This window comes from Pongo abelii, chromosome 13 (assembly GCF_028885655.2).
Source record: "Pongo abelii isolate AG06213 chromosome 13, NHGRI_mPonAbe1-v2.0_pri, whole genome shotgun sequence".
NCBI lineage: Eukaryota > Metazoa > Chordata > Mammalia > Primates > Hominidae > Pongo > Pongo abelii.
Genome location: NC_071998.2, coordinates 22479464 through 22502467, shown reverse-complemented (window position 1 = coordinate 22502467; position 23004 = coordinate 22479464). Strand labels below are relative to the sequence as shown.

The window sequence follows — 23004 nt, the reverse complement described above, 5'->3', positions numbered from 1 at the left end:
GCAGCTACTCAGGCCCAATCCATAGAGTCATTCTTGACTCTCCCTTTTCTCTCACAGCCTGTATTCAGTCCTTTGGTAAATTCCACTTCCTCCACTTTTAAAAAATATCTTGAATCTTGCCATTATCTCTACCTCCACCACTGTCATCCGTGTTTAAGCCACCATTTTCTCTCATCTAGATGACTCTTTAAAAGAGAAAAGAAAATGGAGGGGCACTAATGGACCAAGGTCGGTGGACTTTCCTTACAGAAGGAAGCCTGTGGGCCTATCCGTGTATGGCCTAGAAGACAATGTAGTCTCTGATGAATAGGAAAGGAGTAATCTCTGGGCTTTATTTTTATCCTGTTATGGCTTGATTGGACCCTTCTGGAAGTGTCAGTTTCCTTTAGAGTATTGTCCTGGGTTTGATAAATAATCAGATTTGGGACTGCAGTCATGGTTTTATCATCTAGATCACTGTGATTTCTATTAGGAAAGCAGCCAGTCGATGCCCCCAGGCCTGTAGCCATTCAGCATCCTGGTCCTGGACTTAACTCCAGGCCCTACCCTGGCCCAGCTTAATTTCAGGTTTGAGAAACGGGCCAGAGCTCATTGAGTGAATGCATGGCCAAGCCTGCACTGCAAAATAGAAAAGCCTCAGCCACCAGGGCCTTTGGAGTTTGAGGACTTATACCAGATCTAGAATAAGCTCATGTGGCTTCTGAGGAAGGAAATCACTCTGTGCTCAACCAGCTTAGATAGTCTGTTGGAGTGGTCCTTGGTAACAAAGCTGGTCTTGCAACTTTGGCAGCCCTGACCCTTGATGCAGGCCACTTTGGAAATGGGAAAAGGATGACTGGAACCCCTGGGTAGATTTTGTCCCTTGATTTAGTTTGGAACATCTCCAGGGATGTTCCAAACTAAAAATCCTGGGCCAGCAAATACAGGTAGGAAGGATTCTGGAAGCCAGTCAGCTGGGCTCTATGAACTGCCTAGTTGTCCCGAGGACTTCTCCCTCTCTTCCATGTCCCTTGGAGTTTAGCTGGCATTTTCTTTGGGTTCCCTACTTATAGGACTGAATCTACTAACCTTTCTGCCCTTTTTTCTACTCTTTCTCTCCTTGCAGAAGGAAAGCGAGGAGCCCTTCAGGTTGTGCCTGTGACCCTTTGGGTCACCCTTTTTTGTCTATTTTCCTCCCCTCCTTCCCGAGCACTGTATGTGTGTGTGTATGTGTGTGTGTGTGTGTGTGTGTGTACATGCACATGTGCATGCATGATCTGTGCCTCTGAGCTTTGGCTCATGCAGTCTGTTTTTCTGAAAAGCAGTTTGTGTGCATGCTGCTTGCTTGTGTGTGCTCCTGCAGATATCCCTGGAGCACACTGCGAGAATGTGTGTGCACCAGCATGGGTGTGCATTCAACGTAGCATGTGTGTGCTTATACTCAGTTTGACTCCCCCAGACACTGATTACCCTCCTTTTCTCCCACTCTGCTCAGTGTGTGTCCATTTTCTACCTGTTGCTGCAAACTCTGGCATATGCTGTAAAACTTTGGCTGAGCCCAGCACGCATGTGTACTTTGTATTTGAGAGCAGGCTTTGCTGCAGGCATTTCCTGCCTCTTGCCTGAGGCCCTAAGTGTGAAGGTACTTGTGCTCTGAACAGGCTTCCTGACCTCTCTGTTGAGCACAAGCTTCTGTAGACCTGTTACGTGGTTTCCCCAAACCATGTGAATGCGTAGTATACTAATGCCCTGTGCTTGCAAGCACTGGCTCTTGAAGACCATGAGGGTTTGCTTCGCCTGTGATTTGGGCCATAGTAAACACTGTGAATCCTCCTCAGATGAGTTTCTGTAGGTCACTGAATACTCTGAAGCTTATGTTCTGAAGCCATAAGCCTAGGATCCATGCTCACCATGTGTTTCCTTCAGACACAAGTTGCGTGTACTGTGTGTGCAGGCTTTTGCAGACATATTGTTATCCCCTCTGAGCACAGGAAATGTGCATGATCTGAGCCAGGTTCTCAAAGACTTTTTGTGACTTTGTTTCCTTAAGCCCAGTGGTTTCTGGCAAATATCTCACTCTGGATAGGAAATAAGAACCTGCTGAGTACAGTGGCTATTTCCAGAGGGAAAATAAGTTCTGGTTGGTAAGATCTGGGGATTTAGGGATTGGCTCCCCCACACTCAACCCTTACCCCTTCCATAAGCAACCTTAGAAGACTTGCAGCTTTTCTGTTACTTCCCACCTACCATTGTTTCTTCCCACCTACTGTTGTTTCTTCTGTACTATCCCCATTGTCTTTTGCTTCAGCCACTTCTGGCTGCCTTTTGGACCTGGCCCTCCCATTACCAATATCATCCTACCTATAGAAAGGATAGGTGGCAGATGGGGTGGAATGGGGGCTCTGGTCAGTAGGGAGATAGGCTTGATTAAAACATAGACAACCTAAGAGGTGTCTTAAATCCAAAATTCATGTGAGCCTACTGCTGACCCAGGTAATTCTCCCTCACTTTTCCATCACCGTTTGCTCCGTCCTATCTGTCCCTATTCTCCTCTGTATTGCCTCATTGTATCCATAACTTCTCCCCACTTTAGCTCTCCAAAACATCACTCACTGTTCAAAGCTAAGCACCTTAATTCTGCCTCCCTTCTGGAGCTCATTTGCTCCAGGATAGTTAGGAGGCAGGGAAGTTGTTGGGGGTGGAAGAAAACAAGGAGGGGCAGGAAGCCCCAGACCTGTTAGCCTGAAAAAAGCATGTGCTATTGGACCTCTGGAGCACTCTGGCAGCTTTGGACCTTTCTGCATGCTGCTTGAAGGATTTGCTTTTGTTTATTTTGTTTTCTTTTGGTACAGAAACCTTTAAAAGGTGATTTTTGAACTGTTCGCTTCCTTGAATTATTTGGTGCCTCAAGTTTCGACTTCTCATTCTAGGGCCTATAGAATTCACTAGAATGATAATCCAAGTGTCTAATCTACCCTGGGTTCTCTTGTTATGTAGAATTTATTAAATAGAGAGAATATGCTCAGTGTCAGTGAGTCAGAGGTTCAAGGCACCCAAACTAAATCCAACCACAAAATGAGATAGGAATCCAGAGAGACCAGGTCTGACTCTGGGACATTAAGGGAGTTTAGGAATATAGCTGGAAGAAGACTGGAATCTATATGAAGGTGTCCTTTTGCTTTAGTGAGGCCTGGAAGCCTAAGTAGGCCCTTCTCCTGTGCTTGGTTTACTGCTGTCTATACTAATGGCTCATATAAGAGTGATATGAGTTCTGCCATTCCAGTAGACTTTAGCCCTGGGACCTCAGTGAGCTTTGCCTTATTTCCTATTCACCAAGGAGACAGGTACCACTCATTTCGGCAGCCTGCTTGTTGCCCTGGCTGATCAGGACATTGGTTTAGATGTCAGACAGGCTGTCACCACATGGTGAATGTGACTTACACTGCTCTGGGCTTGTACTCTACTGCTTGCTGCTCAGATTACAGGCAATCTCCCATCTTTCCCAGGATGTAACTTGTTTCCTATCTCTTTTTAAAGATTCCAGATGATGGTGACCCCTCTCTGCCTCAGTGTCTCCCGGAAGGGTAAGTAATTCACTGCAAGGTTTCTGTGGATTTTATTCAGCATCTCTTGACGCTTTTAGCTTTTCCCCTGGGAAGCAGGGGAAACAGCTTCATAAGCTGCATCCTGGGGAAGGAAAAGGTTCCACTATAGGTTGGTTGGTTCTCTGAGGCGGAGGAGAGAACTCTGCTGATGGATTCCTCGGAGGCAGAAGAGGGAACTTTGCAGAATGGTTACCCTGGGGCAGGGGAGGGAGCTTTGGGGCCTTCTCATCCTTGCCTCTATAATTTCTGGTCCATCTTTTCATAGTGGTGAAATACTCTTTAAGTAGAACAAAAAGGAACAAAGAACAAAAAGGAAATTAGAAAAATTAGAAAAATATCTGCATTTGGAAACATTTTCTTTCCATTTCATTTGTTTTTTAATTTTTGTAGGTACATACTAGGTGTGTCTATTTATGGGTTACATTGGATATTTTGATACAGGCATACAGTGTGTAATACTCACATCAGGGTAAATGGGGTAGCCATCACTTCAAGCAGTTATCCTTTCTTTTTGTTACAATCCACTTATACTCTTTTTGTTATTTTAAAATGTGCAATAAATTGTTGTTGACTGTAGTCACCCTGCTGTGCTATCAATACTAGATCTTATTCATTCTATTCCATTGTTGATGTGTGGCTGATTAAGTTACTCCCTAGGCTTGGTCCTGCTCCAGCTGTTGTGAGTCATCTACTTATTCCATTCTACTGTAGTCAGGACATAAGTAACATCCCTTTCTGAGCTCTGTGTGTTCTGTCCGTGCTTCTTGTTTGGGAGTTTCAGACCCATGTGATTGTACCAGAGTCATTTTAAGCTGCTCAATGTAGCCTGTAACTGACTGTTCTTAAAGAGAGAAGAGAGTTCAAGTACCTTCCCATTCCCCACTCCTTCCCACAAATACCACCAATTAGTTATCTGGACCTTCCTTTTCCCTTTTTCCTACAAAGGCTTCTGACATCAGAATTCTCAGTAGTTGCTTTCTCTTGTGGCCAGGGAAGAAGAAAGATCAGGTAGATGATCTACTACATTTTTACATGCTCCTTTCCCTTGCAATTTGTCATCTTTAAAAAAAAAAAATTTTTTTTAACTTTTGTTTTAGGTTCAGGGGTACATGTGCAGGTTTGTTATATAGTTAAACTCGTGTCACAGGAATTTATTGTACAGATTATTTCATCACCCAAGTACTATAACAATAGTTACTTTTTCTGTTCCTCTCCCTCCTCCTACCCTTCACCCTCAAGTAGGCCTGTGTCTGTTGTTAGCCTCTTTGTGTCCATGTGTTCTCATCATTTAGCTCCCACTTATAAGAGAGAACATGCAGTGTTTGGTTTTCTGTTCCTGCATTAGTTTGCTAAGAATAGTGGCCTCCAGCTCCAGCCATGTTCCTGCAAGGGACATGATCTCGTTCTTTTTTATGGCCACATAGTATACTGCGGTATATATGTATCACATTTTCTTTATCCAGTCTGCCACTGATGGGCATTTAGCTTGATTCCATGTCTTTGCTATTGTGAATAATGCTGCAGCGAACATACTCATCCATCTGTCTTCATGGTAGAACACTTTATATTCCTTTGGGTATATACCCAATAATGGGATTGTTGAGTCGAATGGTGGTTCTGTTTTTAGTTCTTTGAGGAATCGCCACACTGCTTTCCACAATGGTTGAACTAATTTACACTCCTGCCAACAGTGTATAAGTGTTCTCTTTTCTCTGCAGCTTTGTCAGTATCTGTTTTTTGTTTTTTTTTTTTAGTTTGTCTTCTTTTAATCAAGGGTGAATCATTGAATGAGCTACCCCCTTCTTCTTTTATTGAAAGATCATTTATGTTTAAAAAAAAACTTCTTGCCTTAAGAGATACATATTGTAGTTTCTAGAATTAGCTACAAAGTTGTGGCATCAGTTGCTTCTTCAGTGATCTTTAGTTTTTTTCCTTCTAATAATTGTAAAATACATACATGTCAATGGGACGTATCCAGACTATTTTTAAATGTAGCCATGTAGTAGTTTTCTAAATAATTCCCTATTGTCTTTCTTCCTTTTCTTTCACCTTAGTCCTTAGAAGCTGTCCTAAGTATAGAACTTCCCTCAGTCTGGTAATCTCATTAAAAACAAAGCCCACTGCCTATGTTCAGGGAGCTGTTTTATTAGAAATCAGCACATTGAGTGGCCTGTTTCAACTCCTGGACTTGACCCAATTTGTGGTGCCATTCTTTGCCTAGATAGCTACAAGTACCTACTTTTTCTATTGGGATATTTCTGTCTTTAGACCAGCCGTGGTATACAGCCCAGCTACCCAACTTTCCCAACCTCTTTGCTCTCATTAAAACCAAGTACATGAGTTCTTTTCATTAAGGCCAGAGAGTTTTTTGTTGCTCATCCATCTCATTTTATAGAAGTGTCACCAGGGCCCAAAGTGAAGAAGGAATTTTGGGAGAAGACATAGTACATTAATAGAAGAACTGGAGTTAAAATCCAGGTTATCTCAGTGTAGTTTCTTTTAGGAACATTTTCTGTTTTTATTGCATATTGCTATAAAAGAACAATAAAATTAATCGGTATAGAAAAAGTATAAAAGTTTTAGAAATGTCCAGCTGCTGTAGCTGTAATTTTTCCCCAGGCTCTGTTGATGTGTCCATAGGGCTAGGCCACACTCACACAGTCCCTTTGCTGTTTCCTTCCTAAATGGTGTTTTGTTTTGTTTTTTCTTCCCTTAAGTGGTTTTTTGGAAGTCTCTCATACCACCTCCCCTACTTACACTTGATTATGAGGGCTCCTTTCTCCATAGAGAAGGCTTTTCTTCAGGAGGCATAGGTAGACAGAACTGGTGACTCTTTTACTCTTGGATGGAGACGGTCTCCTTTTGTGTGCCATTGTCTGGTATAGTCTTACTCACCTAGACTCTTGCCGTAGAGCCACCCTGTGGGTTCTGTTCTAGCACAGCCTTGGCAAGATTTATCTTTGGGGAGCAGTGTCTTTGCCCTGAATGTGGAGAGAGGCCCTCTTGAGTGCCAATTCCTACCTTGCCTTATGGAGCACAAAAGTGCCTTCAAATAAATTGAAATGCCTTGAACTACCACTGTGGGATAAAAGAGCCTCAGTCCTCAGCTGAAACTGTAAGAGACACTGAGGGGTACTGTGAGAACAGATTCTATTGCTCACTCTTCCATGGCTTTATTTCCCTGACTTTCTGTCTTTCCTTCCCATCTCAAAGGCACATGGTAGAGGTCAGTTCTTCTTCCTCTGGGGAGAGGGAGAGCAACGTGAATGGAACACTGAACCCACCAGTTAACTCAAAGCAAGACTGAAGGTCCTGACATATTTTCTTCTCTCCTCAGGCCAGCCGGAGGGCTCTATGGCATTGACAGCATGCCAGATTTACGCAGAAAGAAGCCACTGCCACTTGTCAGTGATCTGGTGAGTGAAGACTCTTGTGCAGGCGTAGGCAGTAGCCTTGGGGTATCCCTCATTGGGCCTTGGCAAGCTGTCAGGATTGGAAGTTGTCCATTTAATGACTCAAATTGATCTGATGATCAATCATTTAAAGCCTTCGGAGACTTAGCAATGGCTTCACGGGGACTGTGTTCTACCTCACTCCCTAGTCAGAGTCCTGAATTTATTAGCTCAAGCTCCTACCTGGAATATTTGTGGCTTGGGCTCTCAAAGTTAGGATTTTGTGTCTTCCTATAGGCATCTAACTCTCATAGGTATCTCTACAGCCTTCTTTGATGACCTGTAATGGAAACTGCCTCCAGCCCTTGACTTCTTGATCATTGAGCTTGGTATGGGATGAGCATGACTGGAGCTTGATGCCTTCTTGGAAGTCAAGCAAAAGTCTCTTCTCAAGACATAGGCTTTTGAGACTATCTCTGTAACCTAGTGTCAGGCACTGAGAGGCAATGATAAAAATTTGTGGAATTGAATTGAAACAGGCTTAAGAGTTAAAGCTGATCCCAGGGCCTCCATCCCATCCTCCCAGGATGACCAGAAGCCCCATTCTGGGTCATACCTTCTGAGGCACAAACAGCCCAAGGAATTTTCTGTAGCCTTGTGGGTAGTTGAGGGTGAAGTGAGGCAGGCTGTCTCAGAGCTCTAAAGCTAGAAATCGGGTGTAAGGGTTCAGTTAAATGTGGACCCTTTTCCCTTATTACCATTTTCTGTTTCTGTTTTCTTTTTTTCTCTCTATTCTATCTATTGTTTTTCCTAACCACTCCTCTTCCCTCTTCCCCATTTCCTGCTCCACTAGTTTCTCCCTCCTTAGTTGGCTGAATGAAAGTATCATCTGCCATTTTCTCTTCATCATTTTTCTTCCGTTTCATTATTTCTTACCATTTGTTCATCTTCTCCTTTCTCTCTCTTTCTTTCTTTCTTTTTTTTTTTTTTTTTTTATATAGAGACAGAGTCCCTGTTACCCAGGCTGGTCTCAAACTCCCGGGCTCAAGTGATCCTCCCGCCTCAGCTTCCCAAAGTGCTGGGATTACAGGCGTGAGCTACCATGCCCGACTCCTCCTTTCTAATGTACCTCTTCTTCCACTAGCTCTTGATCTAGCTGGTTGAAGATAAATTCTGATGCCATGTCTTCTTCAATACCATTTTCCTTTCCTTAATGTCTCTCATCTCCTCTTTTTTCTCTTCCTCTTCTTCCTACTTTTTTTCCTCATCCTTTCTCACTGTTTGCCCACGAGCAAGTATCTAGTTTATTTCTTGCTATCCCTCTCTGTCTTTTGCCCTATCTTTGGCTTTATTGCATAATACTCCTTAGAGTAGGTACTCTAGGCTTTGGGTCCTGGCCAGTGGTCTGGGTTGAAGACAGTTTTTAGTGGACAGAAGCAGAGTGGATTGGGAAATGCTCCCGGCTTTGGACTATAGGGAAGAACCTCTCAGTTGCCTCTGAAAGTTTTCATGCCCTTTCGGGTCTTTAACATCATGTTGTTCCTTTCTCTGCTGTCCTCTACACAGGCTATGGTGAGTGTCTCCAGAGCCCTTTCTCATCCTCTTTAAAAGTCTGCATCCCTGGCTGGTTGCGGTGGCTCATGCCTGTAATCCCAGCACTTTGGGAGGCTGAGGCGGGTGGATCACAAGGTCAGGAGTTCAAGACCAGCCTGACCAACATAGTGAAACCCTGTTTCTACTAAAAATACAAAAAAATTAGCTGGCCGTGGTGGCGGGTACCTGTAATCTCAGCTACTCGGGAGGCTGAGGCAGGAGAATCGCTTGAACCCAGGAGGCGGCGGTTGCAATGAGCCGAGATCGTACCACTGCACTCCTGCCTGGGCGACAGTGCAAGACACTGTCTCAAAACAAACAAACAAACAAAATCCGCATCCCTAATCACTTGGGCCCTTCCCAGCTGTTCCTCCTGCTTAGGCTGATATTATGACTTCTGCCTTCTCAGTGTCCTCTGCCTTTAGGAAACCATGTGCCTCTCCAGGGGCTGCCCCTAAAGCTTGGGTTTGGCAGATACATGGGACCCCTATGCAAGAGTGTGGCTAGCAAGGCAGCCCCAGCTCTCAGACTTAACCCTCTGTCCTGCTTGATTTGACTGAGGCTTCAATGCCCCTTTCACTTGCCAAGTGCCCTACTTGTAGGCCTGCTGGCCTCTGCAGCCACCCAGGGATTATGTGGGCTTGGGGAGGTGCCAAGGTATAGAGGTTTGCATGGAATCATTTTTCTCCATAATGGCTCTTGAATGTGACTCTGACAGAGTTGTGTTTCTCTGTTATTCTTAATTACCTGTTTCCTACTATAGTTCTAAGCTTTTCACTTTCCTTTGCCTTCCCATAAACAAGGAGTTTCTGTGGGGTAGGACACTAAGAAGAGTGAGAGAAAAAGAAACTCTTTGGATGATAGATACCCTGAAGAAAGTGCTCTTCTAACATAGAGCAGCCCCCTGAGGGCCTTGGTTTTTGCATCTTAACCTGGGACACTTGTCACCTGTTAGGGCAGTTGCTGTGAGTGACAATAAAAATAGAAAGTACTGTAGTAAGCTATAGTCAAGTGGCTTTGGTCACTGAAGCTCCCTCCCCCGGACTTTGCCAGCCCTTGGCAGTGGTCAGGGCTAACAGCAGATCTTCCCTGACAGTCACTGGTCCAGTCTCGGAAGGCAGGAATCACTTCTGCAATGGCTACACGCACTTCTCTTAAGGACGAAGAGCTGGTAAGTGTCCCAAGTGCTTTCGTAAGTCCACTGGCCTCAGGACTGGTAATCATCTCTGTAGCCATGCTATTAATAATTGGGAATTCTGGGAATTCAAGAGTGCTGGACACACATTGCTGATGAAAAAGATAGATAGCATCAGGTGTTAGTTTTCCACACTGGGAAAGACTCTAAGCAAGTCTAGATCAGAGGGTAAGCCCAAGTCTCATGTTGAAGGGTGTGATCACTGAACTCAGGGTTTCATGATGGACCTAGTACCTTCTGTTTTCTTAGAAAGTGTGAATGCTGGAACAAGGCTCGGATCCAGCATCAGGTCCAACCTGTGTTGGACAACCAGGAGCACACTGTATTGTGGGCCTCATTCTGCTAGGCTGGGCTATGGGCTGGGCCAGGATAGAGCATCTTCTCCATTGCCAGAGGAGACACGAAATCAAGGTCCTGATTGTCCCACAGGGTCTCAGTTCTGGTATCTCCCTGCAGAATCCAAAAGTCATGGGGACCAGGCTTGTTGGCTCATGCCTGTAATCCCATCACTTTGGGAGGCCGAGGCAGGTGGATCACTTGAGGTCAGGAGTTCGAGACAAGCCTGACCAACATGGTGAAACCCTGTCTCTACTAAAAATACAAAAATTAGCTGGGCATGGTAGCATGTGCATGTAATCCCAGCTACTTGGAGGCTGAGGCAGGAGAATTGCTTGAACCTGGGAGATGGAGGTTGTAATGAGCCGAGATCGTACCACTGCACTCCAGCCTGAGCAACAGAGCAAGACTCTGTCTCAAAACAAACAAAAACCAAAAATCATGGGATGGGGTATGTGTCTTTCAGAAATCCCATGTGTATAAGAAAACCCTGCAGGCCTTAATCTACCCTATTTCGTGCACCACTCCTCATAACTTTGAGGTCTGGACGGCCACTACCCCAACCTACTGCTATGAGTGTGAAGGCCTGCTCTGGGGCATTGCCCGGCAAGGCATGCGCTGCAGCGAATGTGGAGTCAAGTGCCATGAGAAGTGCCAGGATCTGCTCAATGCTGACTGCCTGCAGCGTGAGTGCCCTGCGGGTGAGGGGCGGGGAGTGGGGCAGCAGGGGCTTTCCAAAATAGTCTGCAGCAAAGAGCTGGGATGGCTGAACCAATCATTCCCCCAGTCCACCTGATTCTGAAGCCCTATCCATTTCAGAGAAGGTAGGATTCTGAATCAAGGGGCATTGCCTTTCCAAATAACAGGTCTTACACTACCTTCTTAAGCACCTTTAGGAAAAATTATTTGAGCTTTCTGTGGCCTTCTAGTGTAGCTAGAATCTTATAGGATTCAGTTGATCCCAGAGACTGAGCTTTGTAGTGTATACAGCACAGCGGCCTTATTGTCCAAATGACAAAAGCATCAGGATCTGAGACTAATGAGAGGAAAGAAATAGAGTTTTGTGGGGTTCCAGGCCCCACAGAGGAACCTCCTGAAGCCTAGAATCTAGGACTCAGGGAAGGCAGCATTCATTACTTGTTTTTAGACAATAGTGCCAGAAATAGAAATGTCAAATGCATCTGGTAGAGGTCCAAGAGGAAAGTATACCAGACTCCCACGGCCTTGGCTAAATATATGACTTGTCCTGCCATGATGGAGTGGGGAGAATAGGAGCAGGAAAAGCAACAAATTCTTGTCAGAGAAAATGGTAGCTCTCAAAGTTCATATGTCCTTGCTCCCCTCCTGCTGGGCTTGCACTCACTGTGGCTGGACCCCAGGAAAAGCAGGGGTGAAGGAAGTGGGAAACTATTTTCCTGCCCTCCAGACCTCCCAGGTATTACCCACAAGCCAAGCTGTAGCACTGAAAGCTTTAAAGATTGTGCTAGGAGAAGGGAAGGTCACCTCTAGACCCACAAGTACTTCATTATCCCAAGGACAGCTATGACATATACAAGGGGACCAGGGAGAGGCCTTGAGCAATTATTCATGGAAAATGTCCTTTGAAGAGCCTCAAATTGGTGCCAATGGCATGGCTAAGTTAGACGTGAAGAGACAGGTAGGACAGAGTCAGCAGAAGAGATGGGCTCTGAAAAGACTGCCTGAAGACAAATGCTAGTAATGACATGGCCAAAACCCATCATGAAGGGGTGGCAAGTGCAGGTGCCAGAGGGCCCTTGCTTGATTGCTGAGAACTACTAACCAGGCTGGCTGCATAGTTTCTCCACTGCTCTGCAGCCTCTCCCAGGCCCCATTCCTCAGCTCAATCCTTGGTCTGGTAGGTGACCTGTTGTGTTCCTGGCCACCTTCAGGGGCTGCAGAAAAGAGCTGTAAACATGGAGCTGAGGACCGGACCCAGAACATTATCATGGCCATGAAGGACCGCATGAAGATCCGAGAGCGAAATAAGCCAGAGATCTTTGAAGTTATCCGGGACGTCTTCACAGTGAACAAAGCTGCCCATGTGCAGCAGATGAAAACAGTGAAGCAGAGTGTACTGGATGGCACCTCCAAATGGTCGGCCAAGATCACCATTACTGGTGAGCAGGACACAGTTTGAGGGGACAGGAAGGCTTGGGCTATGGGGAGGAGACTGGGGAAGAAACATCCGGAGCGTGAGGGAGCAAGGGATTGGGGAGAAAGAAAAAGGAAATCACTGGGAAGGAAAGGCCTTATTATTCATCACTTCTCCTTACCTAGACCCTGGTGCCGGAGAGGCAAGATTGCTATCTGCAAACAACATGAACCATAATACAAGGATTTGCTAACAACCTAACGCTGTAGACTTGGCTAACAGTTTGATATTATAAGAGGTGGGGGGAGGGGGAAGGGGAAGGGCAGGGGACCAGGGAGTAGTTAACCAGTGGTTTGCTAACTGGGTGGGGCTGAAGCATGTATATATCAGAGGGTATAAGGACCAATGTAGAGATAAGTGGTCAGTTAGGGCTTGGGTAGGGAGATGGGATGCTTCGGCTTTAAGGGAAAGGCTGGTGGCCCAGGATGAAGAATAAATATGGAGGAATGGGATTATGGTATCTGTGCAAGGAGCATAGACTGCTCTAAGATGGAGAGCATATGAGTAGTGCTGTGGGGGGCTTCTGAACGACTCTGAAGCCTCCTATAATACATGCTTGGGTTGCAGTGGTGTGTGCCCAGGGCCTACAAGCCAAGGACAAAACAGGATCCAGTGACCCTTACGTGACTGTGCAAGTCAGCAAGACTAAGAAGCGTACCAAGACCATTTTTGGAAACTTGAATCCTGTTTGGGAGGAAAAGTTCCATTTGTAAGTCACAGAGAACTTTGTCTTACCTGGGACTGTGTGTATTGGGGGAGCAGGATCACATCCTGCCATTCTGGGCTTGAGCTTGAAGACTGGGCAAAGGCAGGGGAGAAAACTCATTTCTCGCATGCTTCACTCAGACATCAGCCATTCTTTCTCTGGTTTTCTTCTCATGACCTGTTGTGTCAAGGTTACTGTGCCCATGCCCTGTCTTCACCAGGGCTATTAAAGGGGCCCTAGGGCACCCCATCCTGCTTTTTCTAGCAGTAGAAAGATTTTACTACTTTACTGCTCAGTGACAGAACCAGGGACTGACTGCCTTATTGTACCTCCTACCCTTGCCTAGGAAGGTACAGTAGGGTTAGGCTCTCATAAGGAAGGCTCTTATAAGGAGTGGGGAGGGAGTGTCCTTGTCCTAAAACTGTGTAATTCTGGCTTGAAAGTGGAAATCTGGGTTCTGAAGAAGTTGCTGTTTCCCATAAAGGTAGTGTTTCTTCCTGCCTCAGCTTCTACCCTCACTCATTTTTTTATTCTCACTTTCTTACAAACTATTTCTTATGACAGTAAAGGATGGTTATTGAAAAATGGCAGACTAATGTCTGAGAATCCACATGCTTTGTCGCTCCCTAATAAGGCCTAGGGTCAGGATTTTGGATGTGAATCAGCCAAGCAGGCTGGCTATGTAGAGGCCTCCTTCTGTTGGCTCCTCAGAAGATTCATGTAGAAAGGGATTAGGGCCAGCGTGGTGGCTCACACCTGTAATCCCAGCACTTTGGGAGGCCGAGGCAGGCAGATCACCTGAGGTCAGGAGTTCCAGACCAGACTGGCCAGCATGGCACAACCCCATCTCTACTAAGAATACAAAAATGAGCCAGGCATGGTGGCAGGTGCCTGTAGTCCCAGCTTACTCGGGAGGCCGAGGGAAGAGAATCCCCTGAACCTGGGAGGCAGACGTTGCAGTGCACCAAGATCATGCCACTGTACTCCAGCCTGGTGACAGAGTGAGACTCCGTCTAAAAAGAGAAAAGAAAAATAAAGGGATTAGGATATAGTAAAATTAATCTCTAATCCAGAGATAATATTAATAGCTACTAGGAGAAACACCTGTTTGAGAATCTGAATAGTCCCTGCTTGAATTCTTCTTATGACTAATTTAAAATGAACTAGCTCTTGGTCGTTTTTGCCCACTTTTAGTGAACAGTTTATTAAGCTCATATTCTGTACGAGACACTATACATAATATAGTTTATCCAAAAATGAATAGAACAATCCCTCGCTTCAAGAAGCTCCTTGTTGATTTGTCTATTATCTTCTTACAGAGCGGTGGTTATACTGTAATATTTTAATGGAATGTGGAAAGATAACATAAGAACATAGGAAAAGGAAGAGCAAATTTTGCCAGTTACAACTTTTGGGTGAAACAACAGATCCCAGAAAGCAACTGTTGGAGAGGAGAGCTTGAGAGAAGACCTGGGAAAACTCCTTTCTCCAAAGCAAACCCGATAGAGGAGATGACAATTCAATGGGATATGATAGGCTAATATAGAAGCTCACCAAGCACATAGTTAGGCAGATGAGAGAGTTAGATAGAAAGCCAAACAGTTATAACCATATGGGCCTACCATGGACATGTCTAGCACCTTTACTGACTTCATGTCTTGGGCTCTGAGGATGGAGCTAGCAGTTGCTTCCTGGAGCTCCGTGGCATGTCTAGCTATTTTCCTCTTGGTGTTGCTGGTACAGCTAGCTGTATAGGAAGTCAGAATTGACCTGAATTACTCTTCCCTCCATCCCTTGCCCTTTGTTCTAGGACAATAAGAACTGTACAGTGGTAGATAGAGCCACCCAGGCCGAGGAATGAAGAGTCATTTGCTAGGATAGCCCAACTTTCTTGGAACTTTTGTACTGCTGTCCTCTGACTTCTCCTCTTCCAGGGCCTCAAGTGCAGCTGTCGGAGCTTTTGGGAGGGAATAGGAAGTAACAGGATTTGGTGCTACTGGGTCTGCCCCTAACAGAGCCTGCCTAATTCTCTCACAGTGAGTGCCACAACTCCTCTGACCGCATTAAGGTGCGTGTGTGGGATGAGGATGATGACATCAAGTCAAGAGTAAAGCAACGCCTAAAGCGAGAGTCCGATGATTTCCTTGGCCAAACCATCATTGAGGTTCGGACCCTAAGTGGCGAGATGGACGTCTGGTACAACTTGGGTGAGGAAACTGGACCTGAGAAAGTTGCTTGGAAGGGAGAGCATGAAGGGGACCTGGGAATAGTCCTTCTACCAAAACCACCATCTGTCCCCAAAGCATACCTCTATACAGAGCCTGTCTCACCTGCAAAGAACTGACTGTGGGGAGGGATGGGGGACAGAGGAGTGGCAGTGGCTGTGACTCACTCTGGCTGAACATTCTCTAGGTTTCAGAAGGCCCTTTAATCTTCATACTAGTGCCTTTGTCCCCCCTCCACACTCCTGTTCTCCTACCCAGCTAGTTCAAGGGTACTTGTGGAATATGTGGTCACTGGAGTGATTCACCCTATTTGGTGAGTCCTTGGGTTGGCCCCTTCTTTTCCTTGGGTTAAGCCAGAATGGAACTATCTATGCTGTCTAGTTGCATTGGTGTCAATCTCCAGTCTTCTTTCCTTCCTAGAGAAGAGGACAGACAAATCCGCCGTCTCAGGGGCTATCCGACTACAAATCAGTGTGGAGATCAAGGGGGAGGAGAAAGTAGCCCCATATCACGTGCAGTACACGTGCCTCCATGAGGTGAGCCAGCCCTTGGTAGGTGGGGGATCAGAAAGCAGTGCTGGGAGAGGCCTTTGGACATAAGTAGGATTGCTAGGTGGTTGGAATCCGAGGCCCATTTTAAATTTTATCCTTGATTCACTCTGCTACCCTGGGGAGTCCGAGTGACTGAACTCAGACTGCATTCTCTTCCACTAATGGGAGAACAGCCTACTGGGGCCACAGGAGGAACTGAGCAATGACTGGAAGGACAGAATTTCTGTGGAACCTTGTGCACATTCTTCTGGGCTTTACCACCAAGTTTGTTTTTGTTTTTCATATGTGTTTAACCCATTCCCTTTCTCTGCTCTGTCTCCTGCAGAATCTTTTCCATTACCTCACAGACATTCAGGGCAGTGGAGGAGTCCGCATCCCTGAAGCTCGAGGAGACGATGCCTGGAAGGTGTACTTTGATGAGACAGCCCAAGAAATTGTGGATGAATTTGCCATGCGTTATGGCATTGAGTCCATATATCAGGCCATGACGTGAGTCTCTGCTGGGGCACTGGGAAGTGGCTACTAATCGCTGGGGTGGCTAATTAAGGCACACTGACATGATGGGCAGGTCCTTAGTGGGGTAGCATGCAGTGATTCCTTTACTTTCCTCTCTGAGCTGGGTGGGATGGGTCTATGCCCCAAGACAAGAAGGTTATATGTAGAAAGGGAATGTTGTAACTCACAGAAAAGTTATTTCTGTCTGCCTCAGAGTTGAGGGAACTCTGCAGGGAAAAAGGCGTGTGAGAGTATGCAAGGACAAACCTGCCTAGACATCACAGGCCTGAGCAGACAGGGTATGTGTGCTCGTGTACATGTGTTTGTGACAACCGGTTTGGCCTAGACTGGCCTGGGAGGTCAAAGAGGACACTAAACTTCAGGGAAAGCAGCTGTGTATGGAGTTGACCAGGACTTCTTGAATGGGAATTCCAGATTGCTATGAGAAGCAGGGTAGCCTTTCTGTCAGTGAGGCTGCCCTTAGAGCTGTGCGCAGAAAGCAGCCCTAGGCAAGCAGAGGGCAGCAATTGCCCTGGCTGTGCTTCATTTATCTCATAAACTTTTAGAGTTCCTGCTTGGTTTTTGCTGCAAGCCCTGAAGAGTCTTTGAGGCTGAGGGTGCTGTGTTTTTCAGGCACTTTGCATGTTTATCATCCAAGTACATGTGTCCTGGTGTGCCAGCAGTGATGAGCACCTTACTGGCCAACATCAATGCCTACTATGCCCACACAACTGCCTCTACCAATGTCTCTGCATCTGATCGCTTTGCAGCCTCCAACTTTGGGGTAAGTATCATGTAAACACATATGTCTGCATTTGTTACCAATTAATAAAGTTTGATTTTTTTTTTTTTTTCTTGAGACAGAGTCTCGCTCTGTTGCCCAGGCTGGAGTACAGTGGCGCGATCTCGGCTCGCTGCAACTTCCACCTCCTGAGTTCAAGCGATTCTCCTCTCTCAGCCTCCCAAGTAGCTGGGATTACAGGCACCCACCACCACGCCTGGATAATTTTTGTGCTTTTAGTAGAGACGGGGGTTTTGCCATGTTGGCCAGGCTGGTCTAGAGCTCCTGACCTCAGGTAATCCACTCACCTCGGCCTCCCAAAGGGCTGGGATTACAGACGTGAGCCACCGTGCCCAGCCAAGTTTGATTTTTCTTGGCTGGTCCTATAGAGTTACTTGATGTGCTTAAAATTCAGATAGCTACCATTTTGATAGATGAACCTTGTTTCCTGTTTCCTTATGGGTATGCGGACTATACTAATAGCCTCTCCTCAGACACAGATAAAGAAGAGAAGGTGATTGGGGGTGGTACCACCTGGGCTTGGCCAGAACCCCTCTGGGCCAACAACTTGGTTGAATTACCATATTCTTCCATATTCTTCAGTCTTGCAGGTCCACAAATGGACTTTTTAAAATCTTGTTCAGTCTGTCTGTGACAGATTCATATTACTTGAGTTGATATGAGACTGATGTCTAAACAATGATGCCAGTGTGCACTTGAACCTGTTCCTTTTCTAGTGTCCGGACTGTTTTCCCTATCCAGGGTGTGCCCTTCCTGGGTTAAGGTACCTGAGAAGTTGAGTCATTACTCAGAATGTCACCTGACATTAATTCAGTATAAACTAGATAAAATAATTCTGTCCCAACACAAAAATTACCATTTTGGGCATAAAGTTACTGATATCACCCCAATTCACTGAGTCTATGAAATCTGATTTTTTGGTACTAATGAATTTTTTGTTGTTGATAGAGTCTTTCTTTAGATGTGTAACTTATTAAGCCAGTCAAATATTTGTTCCATTTTGCCTCATCTCATTATGTATTGACTTAATCAACATCTACTCATATAATCAATATATGAGTTCTAGGAGTGGGATGCCAACATCCTGCAGGCATATGATTCCACGTTTAATAATACTTTTTCTATGAAAATCAGCTATTAAAATAGTATATGCTAGATATTTTAACATTTAAAAAGTATACACTATGGGAAATGTGTGTGGAATGTAGTTTAAAGAGAGACCCCTTCCTGCCTGCCCTGTTATCTTTCAAACGCATCAGTTTCTCCCTCCCATCATCACTGCTAGGCTGTGGCTGTATAACTGTTATGCACTACCCCGAGATAAGTCAGGAGACCTCAGACTCAAGAGAGAATGTGTTTGGAGTTTCTTCTTATCTACCTAAGATAAGTTACAGTCCCAAAGGGATAGAGATGCACTGGTCATGCCCTATTGACTCTTGCATAGAAGGAGCCATTTCTCCCCCCAGGGACTTGGCTTTTTCCTTGTCAGTGTGAGATTTCCCAGATTGGGACAGAGCTGCAAAGAGATAGAACAGGGACTATCTATCTCATTTTTTCCGTTACACTGTTTGTTGTTCTTCCCATGGGCAGGGATGTGTCTCCAACCCAATGCCTCCCGACTCTTTCTACTCATCCAGGGGTGGTTCTGTTTCTGTTATAGTTTAGGGGACTCAGACACAGGTTCTCTTTTTCTTCCCCTTTATTTGTTTCTCACCCTCAGAAAGAGAGATTTGTAAAACTGCTGGACCAGCTACACAACTCACTGAGGATCGACCTCTCTACATACAGGGTGAGTGAAGACATGGCTGGCTGTGGGCAGGATAATAGATATCAAGCATGGTCCCAGAGAGACTGTAGGCCAATCTTGGCTATAAAGATTGAGGCCAGGGAAAACTGGTCTGTGTCATCACATCCACCCAAATGGCCAATGCTACTGACACCTGTGGTTCTTTTAACTCCAGGGACCATGTGGTGTATAAATAGCAGCAGGTATGGTTAGTTTTTATAGACAGTTGTCTTTCCAACCGCATTCTTAACACTCTACTAAACTCTCTGGTGATATTCTCATTAGGGAGTTTCCTGAGGATAATCTCTTCCAGGAGTACCCTTTTAAAAAAATTAGATACCTAATTACATTTCTTTTTTGCATTTTTCCATACTCTCCTCGTTTTCCAGCGGAGGTGTGAGAATCTGGCTGGGGGAGAGAGAGTAGATTGGCTTTTGCAAGTAATCTGTATCAGAGAGCATGTCCATTCCTAGTATAAAGGGAGGAAATAGGTATAGTAGGAGGATGGGTACTGGGACGGGACAGGATAAGGAAATGGGCAGTTTCTTAGTTCCTCCTATGTTGGATCTTAGAATGGCTTCATTACTTGCTTTAAAGTGTGTGAATGTTCAGAACAGGCAATATACGCACATTAAAAAGTAAGTATAAAAACAACCTTAAAGTCAAAAAGAAATGAGGTTTTAATTGTCTGCACTCAAGTGCCCTCCATTTGCACAAATAATGGACAGCTGACTGTATATCTTATATTTGGCATATAAGAAGCCATTTGAAGGTTTAAAAACTGACCATTAATGTGAAGACAGGCTCAGCATCTCCCTTCAGCTCTTCATAGCAGCTCCCTCCTAAGACTCGTGCCAAAGTGAATGAAGTAAGGATGGCTGGAAATTCCTAAGGAACTCACTCCAAAAGCAGTTCTGCTCAGAGATCTGCCATCTGCTGGCTGCAGAACAGTAGAAAAGCTGGGGTCTATTGTACAAAAAGTACAGGTCCTGGACCTCAGTTTTGTCTGTAGTGTGGCTCCACTTATATTCCAGGATATACAGTTAGATTGTAACTTTCGAAGAACTCACTGTTGGTGCGTAAGAATCTTCATCCAAGAAAAGCATGTGTGTAAGTGTGTGCGTGCCTGTGTGTTCATTTGTACAAGTGCTTATACATTGCATGGGAAGTAGGGCTGGAGGGAGGATGTGTCGCTTTCTAGGGTGGGAAGTATTAACCCCTGCTTTTGGCAAGAGCCTGTTTGCATCAACAGAAAAAAGAGAAGGAGACCTGTAACATTACAGTGTTTTTGGCCAGCTCAACTAGAGAAAAACCCAGTAGGTAACAATTAGGGAAGCTTTTGATATCATCACTTTTGGCAGGGAAGGTTTTCATAGTCCTCTGTTCCTTTCTTACATTTGCTTGATTTGCAACAGAATAATTTCCCTGCTGGGAGTCCTGAACGGCTTCAGGACTTAAAATCCACAGTGGATTTGCTGACCAGCATTACTTTCTTCAGAATGAAGGTAAGAAATGGACGGGGGCTTGGGTGGTGCTGGGCTGGAGACCTGGCTACAGGAACGTGAAGAATGAGAATCATTGGGCAGAGTCTGAGGCTACAGGATTCATCACCTCTAAGCTTACATTTCTGTGTACCTGTTCCCTGGGTTACTTCTGAGAGAGCACATAGACTATAGATCCATGAGGATGGGGTGGAAGTTTTCCCTGTCAGCTATCCTGGCAATTTCATCACAGGGAAAGGTCTAGGGACCCAGACAGGGATGAAAGAATCTAGAGTAGGTTTGGGGTAGTGCTAGGAGAATATCCCACCCAGGTGAGCAGGACCTTGGGCCCATATTTCTTCTTTTAATTGGCAGGTACAAGAACTGCAAAGCCCTCCAAGAGCCAGCCAGGTGGTAAAGGATTGTGTGAAGGCCTGTTTGAACTCCACATATGAATATATCTTCAACAACTGCCACGACTTATACAGCCGCCAGTACCAGCTGGTAAGAGGTTTGGGATCAGGTGGGGCCAGCTGTCAGTGGCTCTTTGGAGCCTCAGCTTTCCTTGATGGTGGTGGTGGAAAAGCACTCAGGACAAAGTACTTGATGTTCTCAAGGGTGAGTGAGTTGTGGAGTATGAACCATGTGGACCATGTGAGATATGTGGATGGAAAGAGACCCCTGGGCAAGATGAGACATACCTGAATTGAACAGAAATGGCAACCATAATAATGTTGAAGAAAGTAAACCTAAATTCATGCACAGTTCAGGGGTTGAGTAGGTGAATTCTCAGTCCATCCCAGAGTCTTTTTTTCTCCCTCAAGTTTAACTTTATTCTGACTCTTGCGGACTCTTGTAAGTTCTGGGCTTCCTTCCTCTGAGATCTGAAGTGGTCTCTGAGCTGCTGACTCCTGGAAGCTTTACTTTTCCCTCTAATTACTTCTCTCTGAAATGTGTGGTTCTTCTGGGTTGTATTCATCCACTGGCTGTCAAGACTGACCCTATCCTTCTGTGAGGCTGAGCTACTTCACCTGTTTTAGCCTGGCACCCTAAGTCAGTACCTGGTGACTTAGTACATTTTCCCAGATCCTTCCAATAGTATCCCCGATCCATGCTCCCAACTTATTTCAAAGCCAGAACTTCTAGCTCCAGTTACTCAATTACAGTTCCAATCTTAGGAGTTTCTTGCTGACCATACATTTGCAGAGTGGATTCCCTTCAGTCCAACAAATATTGAATGTTTGTTCTAGGCCAGGTCTGAGGAGAGCACAGTGCTCCTTCAGTAAGTTTGCAGTCTCATAAACATATATATAACTCTAATCAAAGGAGTCTATTTGAAGGGCCTTGAAAAAGGGATAAGATTAAAGGAATTCCAAGGAGGAAGAGTCTTTTCTCTCTCTTGATCAGATACCAGGAAAAGCTACATAAAACAAGGAACATTTGAGATAGACCTTAAAAGGCAGTGGGCTTTGGACAACAAATGATGGCAGGACAACCTAAATGTCTTGGACATTTATCTTTAGGTAACTACATCCAATTTGTAAAGCTTCCTAGGAGCACCCTCATAAAGACTAAGATCTTGTTCCTACTGCCTCTTCTCATTCCCAAGTGTAGTTTCTGTGCCAGCCATGTATTTAACACTTCTTCCTTTTAAGGTTTATAAAGCCTCCTATTGGTTCTGAAGTTCATGGGAGGTTTTCCTGAGGCCTTTGTTTTACTTGATACATTCTAGGCTCCTCTGTCATCTGTCTATGAAGTCTCTGGTCGAGGAAAGACACCGTTCTCATAAACTATTCAGGGATACTCTTAAGCCTTTGTATTTTGGTATCTGCTTTTTACTTTCTCTCAATTTCATTTTTTCCTTATTCTATATTTACACTGGCATAAACTCTTGATGTCTTTTAAAATTTCCATCTGTTGACCTTCAGTCATTGGTTTATTCGTCCATTCATTCACTTAACAGAGCATTACAGACATAAAGTTGAGTAAGAGATATTTCAGCCTTTGGGGATCTCATTGTTTAGTGGAGGTCAAAGCAAATTACTACATTTATTGTTTTTTTGTTGTTGTTATTTTGTTGTTACTATGTTTTACTGTAGTTGTAGTTTTCTGATACGTCTACACCAAAGGTTCACAGAGGGTGCTCTGGGAGCCCAGACCAGGGATGTCAGGAAAACCTCTCAGAAGAGGCAAAGTTCAATCTGAATTTTGAGGAAGGAGTAGGAATTAACTAAAGAAAGGGGCTGGAGAGAAGGGGCATACCACGGAGAGAAAATAGAATGCTTGGAGGCACAGAATTACGTATGAGCTTGTTAATTTAAAGAAATATAAGCAGGCCGGGCGCAGTGGCTCACGTCTGTAATCCTAACACTTTGGGAAGCCGGGGCGGGTGGATCACTTGAGGTCAGGAGTTTGAAACTAGCCTGGCCAATATGGTGAAACCCTGTCTCTACTGAAAATACAAAAATTAGCCAGGCGTGGTGGGTGCTTGGAATCCCAGCTACTTGGGAAGTTGAGGCAGGAGAATTGCTTGAACCCAGGAGGCAGAGGTTGCAGTGAGCCGAGATCATGCCGCTGCACTCCAGCCTGGGTGACAGAGTGAGACTCCATCTCAAAAAAAAACAAAATAAAAATAAGATAAAGAAGTATAGCAATTTAGGGTACTTACAGCATCCGGCTATGGGA

At 45.1% G+C, this 23004-nt stretch overlaps 1 protein-coding gene across 2 annotated transcripts in view; it reads left to right on the top strand.

Moving 5' to 3' along the window:
• The window catches only part of UNC13B (unc-13 homolog B), a 279025-nt gene that overhangs the window by 193863 nt on the left and 62158 nt on the right, over positions 1-23004 (top strand). For both annotated transcript variants that reach the window (XM_054519407.2, NM_001132233.3), the window contains 13 exon segments: positions 3517-3563; positions 6922-7000; positions 9666-9740; positions 10567-10786; positions 12011-12238; positions 12841-12982; positions 15017-15186; positions 15625-15740; positions 16081-16244; positions 16884-17034; positions 18773-18841; positions 20254-20343; positions 20695-20823. In XM_054519407.2, the coding sequence (XP_054375382.2) occupies positions 3517-3563; positions 6922-7000; positions 9666-9740; positions 10567-10786; positions 12011-12238; positions 12841-12982; positions 15017-15186; positions 15625-15740; positions 16081-16244; positions 16884-17034; positions 18773-18841; positions 20254-20343; positions 20695-20823 (1680 nt within the window).